This window comes from Choloepus didactylus, chromosome 12, assembly GCF_015220235.1.
Source record: "Choloepus didactylus isolate mChoDid1 chromosome 12, mChoDid1.pri, whole genome shotgun sequence".
NCBI lineage: Eukaryota > Metazoa > Chordata > Mammalia > Pilosa > Megalonychidae > Choloepus > Choloepus didactylus.
Window position 1 is genome coordinate 93,473,587 of NC_051318.1, and position 22,772 is coordinate 93,496,358.

At 36.6% G+C, this 22,772-nt stretch overlaps 1 protein-coding gene across 12 annotated transcripts in view; it reads left to right on the plus strand.

The window, feature by feature from the left end:
- Positions 1 to 22,772, plus strand: part of ZC3H13 (zinc finger CCCH-type containing 13) — a 109,090-nt gene that overhangs the window by 51,380 nt on the left and 34,938 nt on the right. For 9 of the 12 annotated variants that reach the window (XM_037799774.1, XM_037799773.1, XM_037799772.1 and 6 more), the window contains 4 exons: positions 10,083 to 10,136; positions 13,637 to 13,947; positions 16,396 to 16,860; positions 21,748 to 21,921. In XM_037799774.1, coding sequence (XP_037655702.1) covers positions 10,083 to 10,136; positions 13,637 to 13,947; positions 16,396 to 16,860; positions 21,748 to 21,921 — 1,004 coding nt within the window. Of the gene's footprint in view, positions 1 to 8,347; positions 8,354 to 10,082; positions 10,137 to 13,636; positions 13,948 to 16,395; positions 16,861 to 21,747; positions 21,922 to 22,772 lie in introns of those variants that run through there. The other 3 variants (XM_037799779.1, XM_037799780.1, XM_037799781.1) reach the window with 2 other exon arrangements.

Here is a 22,772-nt window from a genome sequence, read left to right on the forward strand (position 1 = left end):
ACTTGCTTCCTTTCTCAAGGCCATCTCGTAGTTGACTATGACTGCTGATGCTTTGGCCTTTACATCCGTATTCGAATCAGCAGAACATAGGAGGAAAGGCAGGCTTAATCTTCCTGGATTAACACACTGTTCTTCATCTTACTAGAACTTAGTCACATGGTTACATCTAGCTATGAGGGAGGCTGGAAATTTAGTCCTTTGCTGGGCAGATAAAATTGTGTTTACTAAAAAGAAAGGAGAGAATGGATATTGAGGTAGGCCATTGTCGTCTCTGCTACACTTGCTAATTGGCATTTCTATTCATATTATTAAATAACTAACTAGATTATTAGAGTAAAAACAGTCTCATCTGGCACTTTATCTGGAAAGCTCCAAACTGATTATTTGTAATGCCATTTAGGATAAATTATCTACTCAGTAAGCAGTTAATACAGCTTCAGAGGTTCAACAAAACCCAGTCTTTTCCAAAAATCAGATTTTTATGATAAGCCTAGCCCTTTATCTTGGGAAGAGATCATCTTGTCTAAGTGACTTATATGAGATTTTTTTTTTCTCTCCCCCTCTGGTGACTTAGAAGAGCCATAATGATTCTCCCACCTGTCGATAGGACCTGGGAAGCTGGGGCAGTCTCCCTGCATTATGCCTCATTGGAACAATAAGGGAATGGTTGCTTGGTGTATCCACAGTTCTTGAACATGTTTTCATAAAGCATACTCTTCTTTTTACTCAGTCCGGTTTGTTTGTTTGTAAAGACGAAGTGTAAACCAGATGTTAACAACTATACGAGAAGTTCTTGTTGATTTCCATTGTATCAAAGAAGCATTCTTTTCTAACGGTTCTTCATACTGTTTTGTTATTTTGACCTGGAAATCTCTGAGAGGTGATTCTTAACACACGTCCCTGGATAGTTGACCATTTAAATGGTAAAACATTGTGTATTACGAGGAAGTGTGTATTCACGTGTTGCCTCTTCATTTTCCATTTTTTCTCTCTGGCTTCCTCCACCAGGAGCAACATGGTATGCCTCATACTATCCTGTTACTTGCTGTATAGAAAAATCAAAATTTGGTTTATTTATTTTGTCTAAGGAAATGAAACCGTAGAACTAGGAATACTGGACTGTATAGGTACCTGACTTGCACATGAGTTCTCAAGTCATATTTGACAAGGTTGAAAAGGTGTTTTTATTTTGAAGGAATTAATGTAATCTCCAAGGTTTTTAGGCAGGTCTGTTATTTGGATTTATCTCCATTTCTCTCTGCTGTGAATAAAGAATTTATTAACTTTAAAACCAAACACTATGTTAAGAATCTTTGTTACTGCTTTCAGACTGGTGGGTATGTAATTAAAGGTTAGTACTTAATCCTTTTGTAGAAAATTGCCCTTTAAAGTTACTTTAAATGTTACTTAGAAAGGGCTTATTAGGAGTATTTTGGTTACCAGGATTGTTGTGTGCTATAGTATGCTAATTCATTTATTCATGCAGCAATTATGTGAGTACCTAGTGTGTGGTAGGTACTGCTCTAAAAATTGATGATGCAGCAGTGAACAAAAATTGCATTTCACTTTGTCGTCAGAAGCTTTGTTATGGATGGAAGTAATATACTAATGACGTGTGTAAAATAATGTCTCTTCAGAATATGGTTTTGTTGTTTTGTTTTGGCTTCCTTCCAAGTAAGTATGGCTCCCTAGGCCTATTGGATATGGGGGATTGCTTACATTTCTTAAAGACGGATCCCTATTAAGTTACCAGAAGGTTTGGTCATGGCATGGGTGATGTAACAAAGCCACACAATCTGGTGACTTTAGTCCTTCTCCCCATCTTCTGTGTCTCCCATTATGCAGCCTTTTAGATGAGGGCTTCCTAACCCAGAGTCCATTGGTGGATTTTAGGGGACAGCAGACTTCTTGATTTGTGTGTAAAACTTTGTCAGTTTATATGTGTGTGTTTTGGTGAGGGGCAGAGTGCCTGTAGTGTCCCAGAAAAGTTTACACTTCTGCCCACTCCCCCCCCCAAAAAAAAATTTGAGAATCAGTAATTAATTCTTGAGGCTGTGCCACTGATGATCTAGCATTGAGGATCGAGTACTTTCCTCCAAAAATCATAATTGGCCATGTTACCAGAGTATTGGTGTTCTAGTTTGCTAATGCTGCAGAATGCAAAACACCAGAGATGGATAGGCTTTTATAAAAAGGGGGTTTATTTGGCTACACAGTTACAGTCTTAAGGCCATAAAGTGTCCATCAGTAATCGGGTACCTTCACTGGAGGATGGACAATGGCATCCGGAAAACCTCTTTTAGCTGGGAAGGCATGTGGCTGGCTTCTGCTCCAAAGTTCTGGTTTCAAAATGGCTTTCTCCCAGGACGTTCCTCTCTAGCAAGCTTGCTCCTCTTCAAAATGTCACTCACAGCTGCACTGAGTTCCTTCTCTTTGAGTCAGCTCATTTATAAGGCTCCACTGATCAAGGCCCACCCTGAATGGGTGGGGCCATGCCTCCATGGGAGTATCCCACCAGAGTCACCACCCACAGCTGGGTGGGCACATTCCAAGCAAATCTAATCAGCACCAAAACATCTGCCCCGCAAGACTACAGCAGAGATAATGCGTTTGGGGGACACAATACAAACTGGCACATTCCACCCCTGGACCCCAAAATGACATTATCTTTCCATATACAAAATACGTTCATCCCACAACAATATCACAGAAACTTAAATCATTTCAGTAACAATAGTTAAGTACAAGATCCCGTCAAAATCAATTATAGGTGTGGTCAGTCCTAAGGCATAATTCCCGTTTAGCTTTGGATCTGTGGACTTAGAACAAGTTATATGCTTCCAATATACAAAGGAGGGGCATTCATAGGATAAACATTCCCATTGCCATAAGGAAGAACTGAAAAGAAAACAGGATTCACAGGACTGAAACAGTTCCTAAAACCTGCAGGACAAACTCCATTAGATTTCAACGTCCAAGAGTCATTAACAGAATGATGTTGCATCCTTGGGGTTTGAGAGAGCGGGACCCCTTTCCTCTCCTTGGGGCTTGAGAGAGCGGCACCCCTTTCCTCTCCAAACGCTTGGGTGGGTGTTCCAACATATCCACACATTGGGGAGACCACTTTCTTGGCCCTACCCTCCTCAAACATAGGGGCAGCTCCTGGATTCCCTTCCATCTCCAGGGCACATGCTCAGCCCCTTCAGAACAGTGTGGTGGCAGCCAGGCTCTCCCCAATTCCCTGGGAATATGCTCCACCCTCTTTGGGACCTGGTATGGCAAAGTCTTCCCTGAGCATCCAGGCAGAAGTCCCACCCTCAACCTCCAGGGCAAACTCACCCTTTCCATGTGTGTGGGCCACTCCGCTCTCCCAGCCCGAGACCTCTTGACTCCAGACCTCAACCTCCATGGCTCTGTCTTTGAAGAAATTTTTCCTTCAGTTTGTTCCTTGTCTGTCTCCTCCAGTCCAGACTGGCAACAGTTCTGTCTGTAAAGATCTCACAAAAATTCTGTTGGCTTCACATGAAGCATACAGGGGTCAAAGCCATCAGACAATAGGACTTTCCACAAATCCTTTCTGGATAATTCCATCTCCAATCTTGGCTTGTACTGAAATGGTGGCTGTGTTCCATGTTTGGTTACATCCTCACGTTGGGCTGTAGCTTCTGGGAATCCATCCCCTGGAAGCCTGTAGTTTTCCAAGCCATCAGCTTCTGGTTTCTTTGAACCCCAGAGTTCGGTTCTCAGTTTATCTCTCTCCGCTCGCATTTTACTATAAGCTGCAAGGAGAAGCCAAGGTACATCCTCCACATGTAGTCTGGAGATCTCTTCAGCTAAGTATTCCAGGTTGTCGCTTTCAAATTCTTCCTTCCATCTGACACCAGGACTCAATTTTGCCAAATTCTCTGCCAGTTTAAAACAAGGATTGCCTTTCTTCCAGTTTGCAACAACATATTCATCATTTCTTTTCAAGGCGTCGTCAGAAGTATCTTGAGAGTCCGTATTTCCACGAACAGTCTCTTCAAAGCAGTTTAGGCCTTTTCTATCAAGCTTCTCACAATTCTTCCAGAATATTCCCCTTATCCATTTAAAAGGCCATTCCAACATGTTTGGTATTTGCAAACTCAGCAGCAAAAGCACCCCACTCCTGGTACCAAAATCTGTTCTAGTTTGCTAATGCTGCGGAATGCAAAACACCAGAGATGGATAGGCTTTTATAAAAAGGGGGTTTATTTGTCTACACAGTTACAGTCTTAAGGCCATAAAGTGTCCATCAGTAATCAGGTACCTTCACTGGAGGATGGCCAATGGAGTCCGGAAAACCTCTGTTAGCTGGGAAGGCATGTGGCTGGCGTCTGCTCCAAAGTTCTGGTTTCAAAATGGCTTTCTCCCAGGACGTTCCTCTCTAGCAAGCTTGCTCCTCTTCAAAACGTCACTCACAGCTGCACTGAGTTCCTTCTCTTTGAGTCAGCTCATTTATATGGCTCCACTGCAGCTTATAGTAAAATGAGAGCGGAGAGAGATAAACTGATCCACTACCCTGAATGGGTGGGGCCATGCCTCCATGGGAGTATTCCACCAGAGTCACCACCCACAACTGGGTGGGCACATTCCAAGCAAGTCTAATCAGCACCAAAACGTCTGCCCCACAAGTCTACATCAAAGATAATGGCGTTTGGGGGACACAATACATTCAAACTGGCACAATTGGTTAATTCCACTTATATATATTTTAGTATATATTTCTAAAAGAAAAGGATAATTAAAAATATGTAATCACCATCCCAGTATCTCTCTCTCAGACACACACACACACACACACACACACACACACACACACCTCCCAACAAAAAAGGAGAGAATGTAGTTTTTTTCTCAGTTTATCTCTCCATTTATTTAGGTATTCTTTGACATTTTAAATAAAGGTGTATGGTTTTCTCTTACTTTATGTTTCTTGACTTTTTTCAAACTTATTCCTGGGTACCGTTTTGTTTTTTGAGTTTATTTTTAATTAAAAACATTTTTTTAAATTAGAATAGCTGTAGGTTTATAGAAAAATCATGCAGAAAGCACAACGTTCCCATATACCGTCCCTCTCACACACAATTTTCCCTATTATTAACATTTTGCATTAGCTTGGTACCTTTGTTAGAATTGATAAAATTTAGTATTATTATAATTATGTTATTTACTATAGTCCATAGTTTATATTAGGGTTCACTGTGGTATTCTGTTGGCTTTTTAAAATATTCTGGTAACAAATGTACAACCTAAAAAAAGGAGAAATGTAATTTTAAAATACAGACTTTAAAAGCATTGCTGAATTTGTAGTAACTTTTGTAACATTTTCCTAATCTGTGGATATTAACACAATTAATATCATGAAGGGGTATATGAACCTTTTAATATTGAAATGGAACCTTTTACTCATGTTGGTAATTGCTTGGCTGAGACATTGTCTTGTTTTTCTGTATTTAATTAAGCCCAGTCTATAGATCTAAAAAGTGCTTCCATATGAAGGCTAATTTAGACTGGGGATATGATATTTAAACATTTAAAACATTTGTAGTATAGTTGACCATAATTATGTAGCATTCTGAGGTTATGATAGACATGTTAAAAATGAAATTGTTTCTTAAATATCAAAATAACATTTGAAGAAAAAAAATTTAGCTTTTCATATTTAGTCCAATGACCAGGGCCTGAGCTTTCATTTGTAGGTGTGATACTGGGAAAATTTGGCACCCAGGAGCAGCCCAAATCTAAAAATGCTCTTCATGGCCCTGAAAATTGTACTTTTCAACTTTGTCCAACATACTTTGTGGAATAAAGAGACTTGAGAGAAAGGTTATTCTCAAGTAGTTTCAAGCAGATTTTCCCTAACAGGAGGTGGACTTGGGAAGTTTAACCCTGTTCCAATAATTGGTCCAGTCAGCAGTATATCATATGGTACATAGTGTCCAGAAATTCAGTCCAGTATAAGTGGGGCTGTGTTATAGTGTGATTAATGAAATAACTGAGACAAGCCTGGTGTTCCCAGAACCCAGCTGCAGCATCACAGTCCATCCTAGTCTGGTTGTGGTTTGGTGATGCCCTGGTGGTCTGGCCCTCTCCACATATCCTTACCACCCCACTACATCCCAGCAGAAAGTAAGAGCTTTAACTTGCTCTACCAGGCAGAAGATAGGAACTACTTGTCTTAGTTCATGTTATGCCAGTGTGTGTTGCATTATTTAAATGGTAAATTATTTTGGATTTGAATAACATTAAAGGATGTTGTTTGTTTAAAGGTTATCTTAATATTCTTCATTCTTAAACTGAGACTTTTGAAATTATTTCACTTGTACGTAAATACAAAAATGAAATTTGACCAAAATTAGTAGTATTTTGGTTTAGATTTACATGTATTATCTAGAACTTCTGTTGGTTTGTTTGAATCAAATGTTTTACCAGGACCATTATATATTTATGGAGGAGAGATCTTTTGAAAGATTTCTGTAGGCAGAAATATTCTCCCAGTTTGTAGATCGAGGTAAATATTCCAGGGAATATTTACCCCTTGTGCAAAGAGACAGCAAGCTACTAGATCTGAAACAGATCTTCACACAGAAACATTTTTTTTTTCCATCTTACGGATTTATTCAGGCAAGTAAGATCTTATTAGATTTTGAATGACTCTTCCCTACCTAAAATTCTCCATGATCTCCCTTATGGTTAGAATAAAATCCAGACTTTTGCCATACCATCTGGCCCCAGCCTACTCTGACCCTGTCTTGTACAACGCTTCTGCTCATTCACAGCTGTAGCTATGCTTGTCTTTTTTCTGTTCTCACATGTCAGGATGCTCCTACCTCCTGTGTACTTGTTGAGCTCTGCATGGAAAGTTCTTCCTTCAGATCATTCACATCTTGGCTCAGATAGCATCATCTCTGCAGAGGCCCTTCCTCACCAAGCAACCTAAAGTAGTCCACCTGACAATTTTTTTTTGAACTAACAGTTTGTATTTTATTACCTTGTTTTATAGACTTTATTGCATTAGCTGAAATTGTACTGCTTTGTTGTTGTTGTTTCATACCCTATAGACTATGTGTCGATACAGACTGACTTTCCATCTTAGCCCTATTTCTTACTAGCTATGAAACCCCTCAGTTATAGTTACCTCATAAAGTTGTAGTTATAAAAATTAAATTTCATTTTTTTTTACTTTTAATTATATATAAAAAAGAAAATGTCATTACTTTTTTTCACCAAGCACCATATAGATATCCCCAAAGCTCCCCCTTATACCCTTACACTGACCAGATATTACTCTATTTTCTCTGCCCTGATGTGGAAAAGTTTGGAAAGTACTGATTAAGGAGGTGACCATCAGTACTTTTGATGGTGGAACAGTTTGGTGGAGGAAAGGGGGATTTGTGACAGTCATTCATTTATTAAATCATTGAATGCATATTTATTGAGCACCTACTGTATGCCAGGCATAGTTCTAGGTACTGGGTACATATCAGAGAACAAAACAAAAAGTGTTAACCTCACAGGGTTTACGTTCTAAGGAAAGTAGGGTGGCAAAAACATACAGGTAAAGCAAGATGGTAGTGAATGTCAAGAATGAAAATAAAGCAGGGTAAGAAGTGAGAGAGGGATGACTGGGGTACTACTTGAGACAGGTCAGTGGGGAGAGATCCTTGAGCAGTGACTGGAATGAAGAAAGGGGTGTGTTCAGGCAGAGGAAGAAGAAAGTCATAGGCTCCGAGATAGGATTTCTTAGTTGTTCAAGGAACAGCAAGGAGGCCAGGGTAGCTGGAGTTGAGGGAACATGGGAGATTGTGTAGGAGATCCAAGCAGACAGAGTTGGGAGATTTGTAATAAGTCCTTAAGGAATAGGTTAAGCCAGACGCTTCTGGGCAGCCTAGGAGTTCAAGCAAAACATGAGCCACCATTGCCTCAGACAGGCAGGCCTTTGTTCTACCTGGAAGTGTTACAGTGTCTCCTAATTAGGCCCTTTGAGTTGCTTAGCATTCCATACAGCCACATTCACCTGGGTGACTGTCACACTTCCAGTGGTTCCTCAAGGATCTGTACTGGAGAGTGACATCTCCCCACCTGGAGGTCCATCACAATGTGGAGCCATTCTTCTGCATGCTAAGCTCTAAAGACATTAGGTTATTTGCAATTTCCAAGCAAGTTAAAAAAAAAAGATTAAATGAGTTAATATACATGAAGTACCTAAAACAATGTTGTGTACGTAATTGCATTATGTGTAACTGCTATTGTTATTAGTATCATTATTATTATGTTAATGGTTTGTCTTTTCTCCCTCTTTATCCTCAGTGCCATAAGTGCTTGGAGCAAAGTAGGTGCTCATTTAATATCTATTGAATGAATTAAATTAAATAATTAGCATATTATTTAATAAGAGCAAATTTCTTATGTAAAATAGTAGAACTTAAATTTTTCTACATGTCAGGGGTCTGCCATGTTGTATTGAATTTTACCACTGGCAAATGGAGTTGATTATGGTAGTGCCCGTAGTCCTTTAAAAAAAAAGTTTAGTAAGTATTATTTAAGTAATACAATTCAACTTCGTTAATTTGAACTTTTGTAATTTGAAATCTAAAGCCATGTAGCTCTGGAAAGGAAAGTTCGGGTAATCCATGCAAGAATACGGGAGAATATTGAAGCTACTTAAGAGAACACATTATTTTGAAGCTCTCCATACATAGAAGGCATACAATAGTTATTAAACACCTAATGAACATTAGAAACTGCAAGTTCTTCCTAATCATGATTTACATATTAATTACTTTTAAAAGAATCCTTATTTGGCAAATTGGTCATTTTAGTTCAAGCAAATTTGCGCATGTGATCTATCTTTTGCTGATAAAAGGTGAGCTGCCTGAGGGTATTCCCCAGTTGACATAATATAGTATCGTATGCCAAATATAGTACTAGACAGATATTTGTAAAAATGTCCACACTGCATGATGTACTTGAAGCTAATTCAGTTGTCTTATAGTTCACATTTTTTTTCACTAATTTGTTCTGATCTTTCTTACAATTAGTCCTAGTTTTACTGTATTTCCAAAGAGTAAACTGTCTACCCTTTTATTAACTTGTACAAATTTAGTTTTAGTGAAAATAAGATACAAATATTTTCCATTGGTAGTTGGTTATCTGCGGTACTCCTGGGACTGATACACACTGCCGTGTAATTTCAGCCTTGTTTCAGAGAGTGGTGCCCCCTAGAGCTGTGCAGTGCAGCAGCCTGTTCTTTTCCTTTTCTGGCTCAGGACAGAGAAAACCTAATTCATAAGTTTCCCATTCTGCTGCAGACAGAGATTTACAGTTCACAGTAATTAAAAGGATTACAAAGATGGGCCATTCTGCTTAGAACAGGAAAGAATAAAGACATCTAATATTTAGTTTATTCCTCCAGTACTCTCAGAACAGAGGTCATACTTCTTTCATAGAGTTATAATGCCTGTGTTCAGACTTTGCTTCTCAATGAATCAAATTTTGAAATATTTCTTTATAATACTACTTGTCTTTGAAAATGGGTTAATAAATGTCTTTGAAATTGTTCACTGAGCAATTTTGTCCATACACATTCATATATAATCACTGCTCTAAGATATATATATATAAATTTTTCCAGTTTCAGTCTGAACATTTGACTTGTAGTGACAAGATGTGGGTTCTAGTACCAGATCTTCTGATTAGTTGTATGACCCTAGACAAGCCATTTTAGATCCCCACCTTCATCCAGATCAAACAGGGATAGTAACAGCTTTTTAATCTACCTCATAGGTAAGCAGACATAAGATTAACTAAAACAAATAAATAGAAGGTAAAATATGTTGGGTTTTATTGTATTAACTATTTTCTAATATTTGCTTGACATTTTTATAATTTAAGCAAAATAAGGATTGTACACTTTCAGAACTACAAAATTCAGTTGTTATACAAGGTGAATTAAAATAATAAAGCTAGTTATAATAAATCCATGTCTCATTTAATTACATTAAGAAATAATATTTTTAAAAATAGGTAAAATTTCATGAAAGTATTTCTATTTATTCTAGCTTAGGAGTTCTTGCCCGTAACAGTGGATTGTCTTCTATCAGCCACCGCGTCAGGTACCTGAACAGTCATATTGTTCATAGACTTTGTCAAACATATTTGGCAGCCCAACCATCATGTGTCTGTTAGTCCATAGGCCAGATAAAGCATGTCATTCTCCTCATCGGTGATTGCTTGTAAATTCTCAAATATGTGCTCTTTAAAGATGAGGTGACAGAGCAGGCTCAAGTTCCCTCGTATGCACCAAAACCATCAATATCTAGATTATTTTCCACCACAATATCTAGGAGAGAGTCACCAATTTTTCCTTTGGTTGTCAGTGTTTCACCGTCATGGTTTATAAAGTGGATTGTTATTTTATCTTCTGAGCTGCTCTGCGCCGTGGCGGACACGCCTAGCCACCGGCTCGCCCACACTCAGCGGCCAGCTCCCCGCTGCGCTCCCGCCGGGCCTCTGGGTTCCTCAGGAGCCCTCAGGCTCCCACACGAGCTCCCGTGCGGAGCAGCCACCGGTGGGAGGTGCCACCAAGAGCAGCAGTGGCGACGCTCTGTAATCCTTTAAAAAAATAATAAGGATACTCTTACATGATGATTTTAAAGGTTCAACTGTCAATATTAGTTACGTAAGCATATTTTCATATTTGAGAAATAAAAAATATATTGTGAAAATTTGTTACTGTTTTTTAAAAAGCCTGAGATAAACAGTACAGGGTTTTAGGTGAAATTACTTGCATCAGTTGTTTTTCTTTTTAAAGACTTTTCACATTTTTTCCCCCAAGTAAAATACACCCTGAATATTCTCATCGCACATTATGTCCTGATTATAGGAGCATTAAAAGGCTTTTGATTGGAGTCTACTTAGACTAATGATTGGCTTTCTCCAAGTGCTATCAATCACAGTGCTCTTGCTGACAGTATATAGGTTTGTGTTTTCAGGTATTGAGTTGCTCTTCCGGCAATAAACTTTCCTATTTTCTTTATTTGAATTTCAAAATTTCTTCCTCAGGTAAGAAACCAGCCAATTCTAAAGCATAGACTAGCTAATCTGAAATTACTGCTATTCTTAGTTGAAATGTATTTAAAAATATCTCCATTATAGTCTATAGCCAAAGTAGTAATAATTTTGGTCAGATTTCAAGGCAGTTTTATTACAGAGTCATGCCTTTTGTATATGCAGACTGGACATTGGTATCATTAGGCACATAATATCCATAATCTGACCCATCTTGTTTGGTAATTGGGTCCTTTCTTTTCACTATTCTTCATCAGACTTTAAAAGGAGTAGTGTAACAGAGAAGGAGAAGTAAAGGTGCCTTAATTAAATCAGTAGTTTTGTTAAACTTTTCTTTTTCCTGCAGGATGGGTAAGAAGAAAGAATATGGTTAACATACTGAAGTCACAACTTGACAACATGTTGATGCTCTGGCCATACATATGATAGCTTGATTATCCTAAGCTTGAACTGAAGTTTTTCTCCTGCATGCTGTAGATGCCAAATTTGAGTAGAAACATGATTGGGCTATAATGTGCTTTTTGAAAGATAGAGCTTATATAGACCTTTTTTTTTTAGTTCTGTGGTATAATAACTAAAGGATATTATAAATATTCTGAAAATAATTTTGAGTATACTTCAGAAATAAACTCAAAACTAACCAAAATGCCAGTTCAGTGTAGAACCCCTCTCTTTATTTTATCAGTTTAGATAGATTTTGTCACCCTCACCATTTCAGATCAGAACCTGATGAAAATTGAAATTAAAAAACACCAAAAGACAGTCATTCTAAGTCTCAAACTAACAATGATTTTTCTTTTCAGTAGAATGCATTTGAATGGTCATTGATAATATAAATGGTTTTCCAAATTTGGGTAAGAGACTTTGGGCATTTCCACTTGTGTCTGTATATAAATATATTTTTATTTAGAATCAGTTAAGTTTTACTGGCTTGATTGCCTTTTTTTTTTTTTTTAAATACAGTAAAGGAACAGCAAAATTTTATTAAAAGCATAAAGGTTTAGTAAAATCACAGATAACAAACATGGTTAGATGAACCTGGTATTCTAGTTAGCTGATTTTTTTTGAAGTCAACTCTTTTTCAGATAAGTGTTTTTCTTTATTTGCCTAGTTCAGTATTTTACAAAAACATTTCATCACTTTTCTGACTTAGGAACATTTTATAGATTTAAACTTCTTATTGATAAAAGTTTACTAAAGCATCCTTTATAAACAGCATGATTTAGGGCAGTAATTCTCAAATGAGGGTGATTTTGCTATCCAGGGGACATTTGATTATGTCTGGAGTATTTTTATTGTCGTGACTTATGGAGTTAGGAGTTGATACTACTGGCATCTAGTGGGTAGAGCCCAGGGATGCTGCTAAACATCCTGCAGTACATAGGACCGCTCCTTACAATTATCTGGTACAAAAGGTCAGCAGTGCTGAGATTGAGAAATCCTGGTTTAGACCCTTATATGATCTTGCTACCATTGTGGATATTAAACAAATATTTATTAGAGACAGTTCTATAATTGGAGATAATGTAATTTAGAATTGGAGGCAATTCTAAAATATACGAACTGGAAAGTCAGAATTTTTTTGAGTAAAAAGTAATATTTTATTTCAATACTCAAGAAATAAGCCCAAAATGATTGGTTTGAGGAATGTGATACTCATCAGGGTATATGATGTTATGCAGTGTTATTTTTAAAATATTGATTCTGTTCCTTTTTAGTTATGCACAAAATCTGGGTAGCGTAGCTCTCTAACCACGTACATGTTATGCATATTCAGTGTGGACAAGGGCCCAGGATATAGTAGACACTAGAATGATTCAGATGTGCTTCTTGGGGTCATAAGTTGTTTCTCTGGCAGCAGGAAAAGAAGATGATTTGAAGAGGGTAGAGGAGGCCTTAGTTAAACCAAGAATTATTTATGAACTAGATCTCAGTTTGTGATGTCCAAGAATGAGGGCAGATTATTTAAGATAAAGACAGCATATACTTTGTCTTTTCCTTAAATCCCAGCACTCTTTCCCCATTCTAAGTGCCAACCCAGGCAGCACAAACTTTGTTTGCTTAGCTGGTGATAGTTTTTCCTTTTCCCCATAGCCTTGAATTGCAGGTACCTCTCACAGCTACTTTGTATCTAGGCCTCACTAGTATGTATTCACTTTAGGTGTTTGTGGGTCCCTCCTCTAAGTACCTGTTCACACTCTCAGAGATTACGTCCAACAAGAGTGAATCCCATGCTTGGAGTCAAGGGAGGTGCTCTGTGCACAGTGGAAAAATTGCCTGGAAATGAAGTGTATATGCTTTGGAGCCAAAGCTTGGGAGAAAGGCAATGCAGACCTCATCTAGAGCTGTGGCCTCAAACTTACTTAAAAATCAACCATACATTTAAAAATCATTAGTAATAATTGTGTGACTTTGTGAATTAAGAATTTATCCTGGATTTATTTTGCTTTTAGCTTTAATTTTTACATTCAGTTTTTGTTTGTAAAGATTTTTCTTTGGCTGGGAATGAAGACTGTTGACTACTTGGTGGTTATTCCCCCTTTAGGTCCACTTCTCCGATGGGGCAGCATCACTCTCCTATATCTTCCAGACATCACTCATCTTCCTCACAGTCAGGATCATCAATTCAAAGGCATTCTCCTTCTCCTCGTCGGAAAAGAACTCCTTCACCATCCTACCAGCGGACAGTAACTCCACCCTTACGGCGCTCTGCTTCTCCTTATCCCACACATTCTTTGTCTTCTCCTCAGAGAAAGCAAAGTCCTCCGAGACATCGCTCTCCAATGCGAGAGAAAGGGAGGCATGATCATGAACGAACTTCCCAGTCTCACGATCGGCGCCACGAAAGGAGGGAAGGTAGGCATTGTACTTGATCTTGATTTTATATAATTCTTTTATTTAAATAGATATTTGCTTTATTAAAAAATTGGACATCCAGGTTTATTGTTACAATAGAAGAGAAGAGGAATGTGCTGTATTAAGTCTCCTGCAACGCAAAGGCTAGAGTTTTAGCAGGTGATAGGAGATGTTGAACGGCATGGAAATGTAAAGTATTAAACATATGCAAGTGGGAATTTGCATGGCACTATGTTGGTACTTTCTTTAGTCAAGATATTTTACTGAGAACTCTTGTGTTCTACAAATTTGGGGCCGTCTGATCCTTGAATCATCTCTCTGAATTGCTCCGTTAATTTATTTGAGAAAGAAAGAGGTCAGTGAAAGCTAAGCAAGCCCATTTTAGGTGTAACTCCTAGTAAGGAAGTAATAAACAAAGCAGTTTTCCTTTCCAGATGTTTGAGAATTAAGTTATTTTGGCTTTGCCACTCCCTGGTCAAGTTGAGAAGCTATTATTATCCTGTGATAAAGTCTGATAACTCTCATCTCTTTCTTATTGTCCGAGCTCTAACTTCTCCTGAATTAGCTTTTGAACCTAGCAATTACTCAGGAAATACTTACCTGCAAAACATTTCTGTATAATATTCATTTTAAAAGCCTCTCTGAGAGTACAGCAGTCTCCTATGAACCATCTTAGTTATTCTCTTCCTATTAACAATTCAAGCAGTAATTGTTATCAAGTTCTTTCATTCAAGAAAATGATGGGTGCATTGGTAGGGATCAGAGAGTGCACTTATTTTGTAGAATTATTCCTGTGTAGGTGATTTTGGAGCTAGATCAGCATAACAGTATTAAGGGTACATTCGTAAGATGGCAGAATTCTTTTATACTATTTATTTTAATAAGATTTTTAACAACTACAGTTGACCAGGTAATAAAGTATACATGTTGTGAATATTTACTGAACAAAAACTCTTTCCTTTAGTCTTTCAAAACATAACTATTAAACATACTAATGAAGGGAAAATGGTATGCAGTTGAGTCTTGTAGGAATGCTTTCTTGGTGGTAAGAGAAACTTACGTTACAGGAATAATCTTTTTAATAACAAATCGTATGTATTTACGTTGTAAAGAAGGTGTTTCTTTAACCTTCATGTAAGAGATTTAGCAGGTGATTGTTCCTCTCTAGATGTCATTTGCTGAAATGAGGATAATTTTAGTAGAAAGATGGAGAGGTAGTTACTAGATGTATTTGTAAAGACAGGTGGGGAGATAATTAAAAAAAAAATCTGGACTTGAGCAAATTTTAGTCACAGTTGATACTGGAGGAGGAATAGAAGTGATAGATGTGCATGTAAAGGATAGAAATACGTCAATTCCTTGCCTGGTGCTTCTATCCTTAAATGGTGTCCGTGGACTTGGGCATATGGACAGAGTAATTAGTATGGGAGATAGGTTATTAATGTTAGAGTCTAAGGTTCTTGAAAAAGTCTGTGGAAGCAGCCACTGAGGGCTAAGAAACAGTAAATTCTAGTGTCCTAGGCATAAGGTTACTGCAATTAGCAGTTGCTAAAATGGCAATTCCTCTGTAGAAGAAACTCACAGAGGAATCTGATAAAAAAAAGGGCAGGGTTTTTTACTTCAGGGTTTTCTTGTTAATTCTTTGGTTTCGCTAAGATGTATGCTGTCATCAATTTATACCTGTTTAGGCATATCTAAAGAGTAGTTTCTTATCTATGCAAATTCCCTTAGGAAATGAGGTATGATTAAGCCATTTAAACTTTGGCTTATATTCATCATTTATAAAATGATAAGGTTCGATTAGATAATTGGTGAGGTCATTCAGCATTTTAAAATGTGAAGTCATTTATTTTTCTGTGGAATGTTAGAAAATGAGTTAAGTAGAGAAAGATTTAGAGATTCTGGTAAATGCAGGAATGTGATACCATTAAACAGCTCAAGAAAAGAGACAGTGAATACCAGTATTTCTTTGCCAGCCAGCTTCCTAAATGTAGCCAGTCTCAGGTGCTTAAGTACTCTTTTTGTAGTTTTGAGGTGATGAACTAGTCTAGTTTAATACTGTACTTGTTAGAAAGTGATTTCAGTTACTGTGGGCCTCTAGATCTCAAAGTGGTTTCTAAAAAACTAAACCATCAATGATATAAGATAGGAGTATTTCAGTTATTTAGGATCTGTAGGTTTGGGTGAGGGTGGGGGTAATCTCTTTCAAAGTTTATTCAATTAAGAACATAGTTATCCAAGTGTTAATGAAATTATCTTTGGACTTCTGGCTTATGGATGGCTTTAATTTTCTTACTTGCCCATATTTTCTCCTTTTTTTTTTTTTTTCTCCAAAGAACATGAATTACCATTGTAATAACATTTTAAAAGATCCATGTTAAATATATGGTCTTGTTTCCTGAAACTTTATAAAAGGATTTACAATTGATTTCCAAAATTGTGTTACAGAGACAAGAAGCAAAAGGGATAGAGAAAAGGACATGAGAGAAGAACGAGAGTATGAGCAGGATCAGAGTTCTTCTAGAGACCACAGAGATGACAGAGAACCTCGAGATGGTCGGGATCGGAGAGATGCCAGAGACACTAGAGACCGAAGAGAATTACGAGACTCCAGAGATATTCGGGACTCCAGGGAAATGAGGGATTATAGCAGAGACAACAAAGAGAGTCGTGATCCCAGGGATTCCCGTTCCACACGTGACGCCCATGACTACAGGGACCGTGACAGTCGAGATCCTCATCGGAAGGAGGACCTGTATCAGGAAGAGTCCCGGAGCTATGGCAGAAACCATTTGAGAGAGGAAGGCTCTCGTACTGAAATAAGGAATGATTCCAGAAATGAGTCTCGAAGTGAAGTTAGGAATGACCGGATGGGCAGAAGTAGGGGGAGAGGTCCAGAGTTACCTGAAAAAGGTAAGGTTTCTAACTTGCCAGTGAATTGCTGTCTCATATATTCACATAGAAATGATTAAATGCCCTAAGATTTTTCTTCTAAAGACATTATTTTTTATATCCATTGTTTTGCCAGAGTAATTTTTAATTAAGTAAATGTGTGATCTTCCCTATAGATTCTGGATAGGAATTACTAGCTAAAGTAGCAAAGGATAAATGGGGCCTGACCTAGACCTACTGGTTGAACTATAAACCAGTCATGCTTACTGTCACGATTAATAGAGAACACTAAGAAAATTGTTGTCAGAAAAAAAGTAGACTCAAAATGAAGTACTTTCTTATAAACAGGTATTAGATTTTTTAAATGTTGACTGAAATTAAGTGAAATTAAAATGATGGGCTTTTAGAAATGAGTGGTGTCAGAAATGACTAATTTTTGTTTTCTTCAGTACTCTACTGACTTCAAACCTTATGTATCAGGATTTTGAGCCATTTTTCTCATCTACCCTTAAAGAGTATTTGCCGTTACCTAAGACTACCTGTTGAAATGTGTTTGTCTCCAAACTACTGAGAATTAGCATTGACCTCCACCTTCTCCCCCACCAAACCCTGCTCCAGAACTTGGATCACTCATGTTCTCTCCGTTAGTCTGTTGGTCTCTCCCTGGTCACTACTATAATTAAGTGTTGAAGGTCTCTCTGTCTTCTCTTTCTCTGATGTCTTGGCTTTTCTAGGCCCTTTGCTTTTTTATGCAAATTTCAGAGATCAGTGTTTCTTATTTTATAAAAACCTCTATTGAGTTTTGCTTTGAAATGTGTTAAATTTACCTATTTATAACTTTTCCGTTGAGTTCTTACACATATTTATTCCTGGATGGGTGCCTTAGATTTTTGTTGCCGTTGTAAATGGTACTTGAAAGATTTTCTCTATTATTTTTAATATTGTGTTCAAGTGGTTCAGAATTTCAAAGGTACGAGAGTATATATAGTGAAAAGCCTCCCTTCTGTCCCTGACTTGACTCCCTCTTTCTAGAAATATCTAATGCTGCCTGGTTTATATGTATCCTTCCAAAAATATTCTGCATAAGAAAATATGTATATACAATCATTTTCCCTCTAATTTTATAAAAATAATTTTAAAAAAAGCTTTTATTAAGGGGAAAAAACCATACTGTGGTAATTCCAGCAGTTTTCACTTAACAAATTATCTTGGAGATCATTCTATATCAGTATATTCAGTGAATAGCTACCTAATTCTTTTGTATGTAGTGTCTATGGTAGGATATACCATGAAGCTGACAAGTCCAGCATTGATGTATGCTTGGGTTTCCCAGCCTTTTTGTCTTTCGAACAGTGCTTCAGTGAATAACTGTACATGTGTCACTAAATGCTATCTTTTAAAATCTTCTATGCTTATTGCTGATATATAGAAATGGTAATTGGTGTTTGAATACTAATCTTATATTTATTATGTTGCTGTATTTTCTTAAGAGGTCTAATAATTTATAGATTCTCTTATTAATCATTATGTCTAAGAACAGACATATTTGTATCTTCCTTTTTGATGCTTATTTAATTACTTTTTGTAACCTGCTAAGCATCACTTTCAAAACAATGTTGACTGTAAGCAATATAGTTTGTTTTTGTTACTTTGTTATTTTATGTTAATATATTTTAAAAATTTAGACCTATCCTTCATTCCAAAAATGTAATTTTGTCTCCTTTTTTTTTAAGTTCTAGAATAGGTTTGCTAAAGTTTAATTTTGGGTTTAGTGTTAATTGAGATTTTCATATAATCATTGGTATGATAGTAAATGTTTAGTAACACATCTTCAGGAAAGAAAGTCATGATTTTTAGCTTATGCCAATTTCTGTGGTATAAATACTCCCATCATAGCCAATTTTAAGCTATTAATGTGATGTCAGTCAATGTGGAAATGGGAAACAGATGTATACAGTAAGTTTCATGAGCTAATGTGAGCCAGTTCTGACATACCATTGCATAATTTTTTCATTTTTTTATATTGTCCTTTGTTCGTTTGGGGATCAAAGTTATACTAGCCATATAAAATGTGTTAGAAAGTTTTGCCTCTCCTTTTCTCTTTCCTGGAACAATTTATATATGATTGGTTATTTGTTCTTTGAAATTTTGGTAATAGTTGTTTGTTAAGCCTAGCAAATGTCTCATTTTTCTGATGGTTATTGGTTTTACTACTGATTGAGTTTCTTTAATAGTTATAGATTTGTTTGGCTTTTCTGTTTCTTCTTAGAACAATTCTTTTTATAAGTTGCCTTTTTGTAAGAAATGAGTTTTCAAATTTTTGATACAAAGATGTTCTTTAATTTCTTTTTTAAAAATCTGTTATCTGTAGTTATATTTCCTTAAATATATTTTTTTTTTTTCCTTGATCAGTCTTGCCAGAGGTTTTGCATTTTGAGTGTTTTCGAAGAACCAGTCTTTGGTTTTGTTTATATTCTCTTGTATCTCCCCCACTCCCCTCTCTCTTTCCTATTTCATTAATTTCTGTTCTTACATTTTACTCTGTTGTGAAATGGGTGGTATTTTTTTAAGTTATCCTTTCTAAATGTCTTCTAAATTTAAGTATGATTTCTTCTTTGAGTCAGTAGTAGTTGTATAGAAATAGGATTTTAAATTTCCAAACCTGGTTATATTTCCCCATATGTTAATTTAATTGTTGTCAGAGAAGAGTCTGTTTGAAGTCAGTTCTTTGGTATTTGAATTTAAGACTTTTTCTGTGGTTCAGGAGTCAGTTTTTATAAGTGTTTTGCAAATGCTTGAAAATGATGTAAATGATGTCTTTTTAATCATTGGATGCAAGATATATGTCAGAGATCAAGTTTGTTAGCTACGTTTTTAAATCTTCTACAGCTAATAATTTTTTGCTCTTTCCTTACAGAAAGGTGAGTTATATTTTTAATTACGATTGTGGATTTGTTGATTTCTTGTTACTTAGTTTTTGTTTTGAATATTTTGAGGCTTTTCTATTAGATACACATACAGCAAATTATTCCTTTTATCATCATAGAATGACTCTCTTTGTCCCTAACAATGCTTTTTGTTTTAAAGGTTAGTATTCTAATGGCAGCTTTTTTCTTTTTTTTTGGTTAGCATATATTTATCTTTTTCTAGCCTTTCAACTTTTCTCTATCCTTTAGTTTTAAATGTGGCTCTGAAGAGTATATCATTAATTAGACATATGTTGAATCTTATTATATCTTCATTGATGTTTAACTTTCCTTTCAAAGTTTTCAGCTCTCTGTTTTGCTTTTTAGGTACTTTCATCAGACTTATCTTCTAGTTTACTAGTTTTCTTTTAGCCACATCTCATAGTATGTATAACATTTTCATTCCTAAATGTTATATGTAGCTCTTGTGTAGCTTTGAAAAATGTTTTAAATTTATTTCAGTTCTTTATTAAAATATTCTTTACAGATATGATAATTATTTTTAAAAAAACAACCCTGTTTGAGTATTTAGACTTATGCTATAATTCTTTTAGGCTTCAAATTCTGTTATGTGTGAGTTGAGTGATTTTGGTGAAGGGCAGGGGTGGTTCTTGGGGGAAGTGACTTCTCATTCTTGCTTTAGGTGGGTTGGTTTCTCATGTTTTTTAGATTTGGAGTGAACTCGCCTTCATCAGACTCTTATCTGTGGTAGTTCTGTGAGGTTGAGGGCATGGTTTTCCAGAGCTTTTTTTTGCCTTTGTTTTTGCCAGATATTCCCAGATTATCACATAGCCACCGTAATGCTTTTCTTCTGCTCCCCTAACACCCCTCCAACACACTTCCCAAATTTTTAACTTTATTTTGAAGAAATATGGATTCATAGGAGGGTGCAATGGAATGAATGTACATAGAAGTCCCATGCACCCTTCCCGCAGCCTTCTCCAATGTTAACATCTTATACAACCAAAGTACATTATCAAAACCTAGAAATTGACATTGGAATAGTCCATAGGGCTTAATTCAGATTTCACCAGTTATACATGCACTTGTGTGTGTGTGCGCACAGCTCTATGCTGTTTTATCGTGTGTAACCTTGTGTTACCATCAGAATCATGATACTCAGCATACCATCACCACAAGACTCTCTTGTGTTACCTTTTTCATAGCCACCCTCTCCTTCATCTCTGGTGAATGGTAATCATTAATATGTCTTCCATCTTTAAAATTATCTTATTTCACCAGCGTTACATACATGGAATCGTGCTTTTTGTATCCTGTTGAGATTTTTCATGCAGCATACTTTTTCCAAGTTGTTGTATGTATCAATAGTTCATTATTTTTTATATCTAAATAGTAAATTCCACGTATGGGTGTTTCACAATTTGTTTAATCATGTACCCACTGAAGGACATTTGAGTGGTTTCCATTTGGGGGTAATTATGAATAAAGCTGTTATGAATGTTTTGCCTCCCACTTTTTCATAAAAATTTTCAGGTACCAGTTAATGTCTTGCCCAAGTACCTTGGTTCTATAATGAATATTTTCACTGTAAACTTTAGTCAAAGTAATAATATCTATCTGTATTTATCATATTTCACAGTATTTCTGTGAATTAGAGATGAAACAGTAGTTTTAATTTTTGTTTTGTTTTCTGTTAGTTTGATTGAAATGAGTCTCCTTGCCTTGTAGTCCAATTATTACTTTTTATAGATGGGAAAAACTGGATATAGCTTACCCCAGAGAGTCATTAGACAACTTGGGTGTTCTGATCCAACATTTGATACTCTTTTCAACAGTGATTACCACACATTAGAATACAATTGAGGGATGGGGGAAGCTTTTTATATAGAGAGTGTATTGGTGGGGAGGAAACTTGGTGGCTCGTGAAACTTGTTGAATAAAGTATCTGTGTTAACCATTTATGAAAATATCCTTTGTTTAGGAAGTCGAAGCACAAGAGGTTCCCAAATTGATAGTCACAGTAGCAGTGGCAACTACCATGACAGCTGGGAAGCTCGAGGTAGTTACCCTGAAAGAGACAGCAGGGACCAAGCCCGGGATTCTTCCTTTGAGAGGAGACATGGAGAGAGAGACCGTCGTGACAACAGAGAGAGAGGTTCGTCAAATGGAATATTATTCATTAGTGGCCAACACCAGTGGAGGGGATTGGATGTTGAAACAGCTGTCAGTTTAGTTTTTAATATAAAGTATATTTTAATCTTGGTCCCCTTTTCCTTATTTCCTTAGCTCAGCAGGGATTATGTAAAGAGATAACTACCAGTACCTATTGGCAGCTGAGTGCAAGAACTGGGCTCCCTACTGGATGTCTTTCACCATAACTGAACAGCTCACAACCCTTTAAAGAATATAGATACTTGGGTGCCATCCCAGGCAATTCTGATTCAGTAGATCTCTAAACATTCTTATCCGAGTATCCTGGCTATTCACTCACTAGCTGTGATAAATCGAGTCTTGTCTATTTGTCTGCCAGAGGAGCAAGAAAAAAGGTTGATGGGTTGAGGATAAATGGGAGAAACCTTCATACTCTTTCCTGAGAAAATATACTATTTGCTTTAGCTAATTTTTTACTCTGGTATGTCTTAAGCTAAAAATTTCCTGTTAATTTATTAGATAGTCTCTTTAGAGAAATCAATTTTGAATTGACATTATTAGGCAGCATTCAGATAGGTTATAAGTACTTACATGGGTTAGCTATCATTGTCTGTTCATATTAGGTTCTTTAAACATTTAAAATCTTAGGAACATCTTCTAAACCTGGCTGGTTATTAGAGAAGAGCCACTGTAATGCTGAGCTTAAAATAGTATGAAGCTTAATGGGCCAGGGAATTGAATATTGATTCTTCACTGTGGCTGAAATCAAAGAGGTGATAATGTGTCTCGATACGGGTATTATAGAAGGAGAACAAAGTCTCTGAGCACACCATGTAATTTTGGGAGCATAGATAA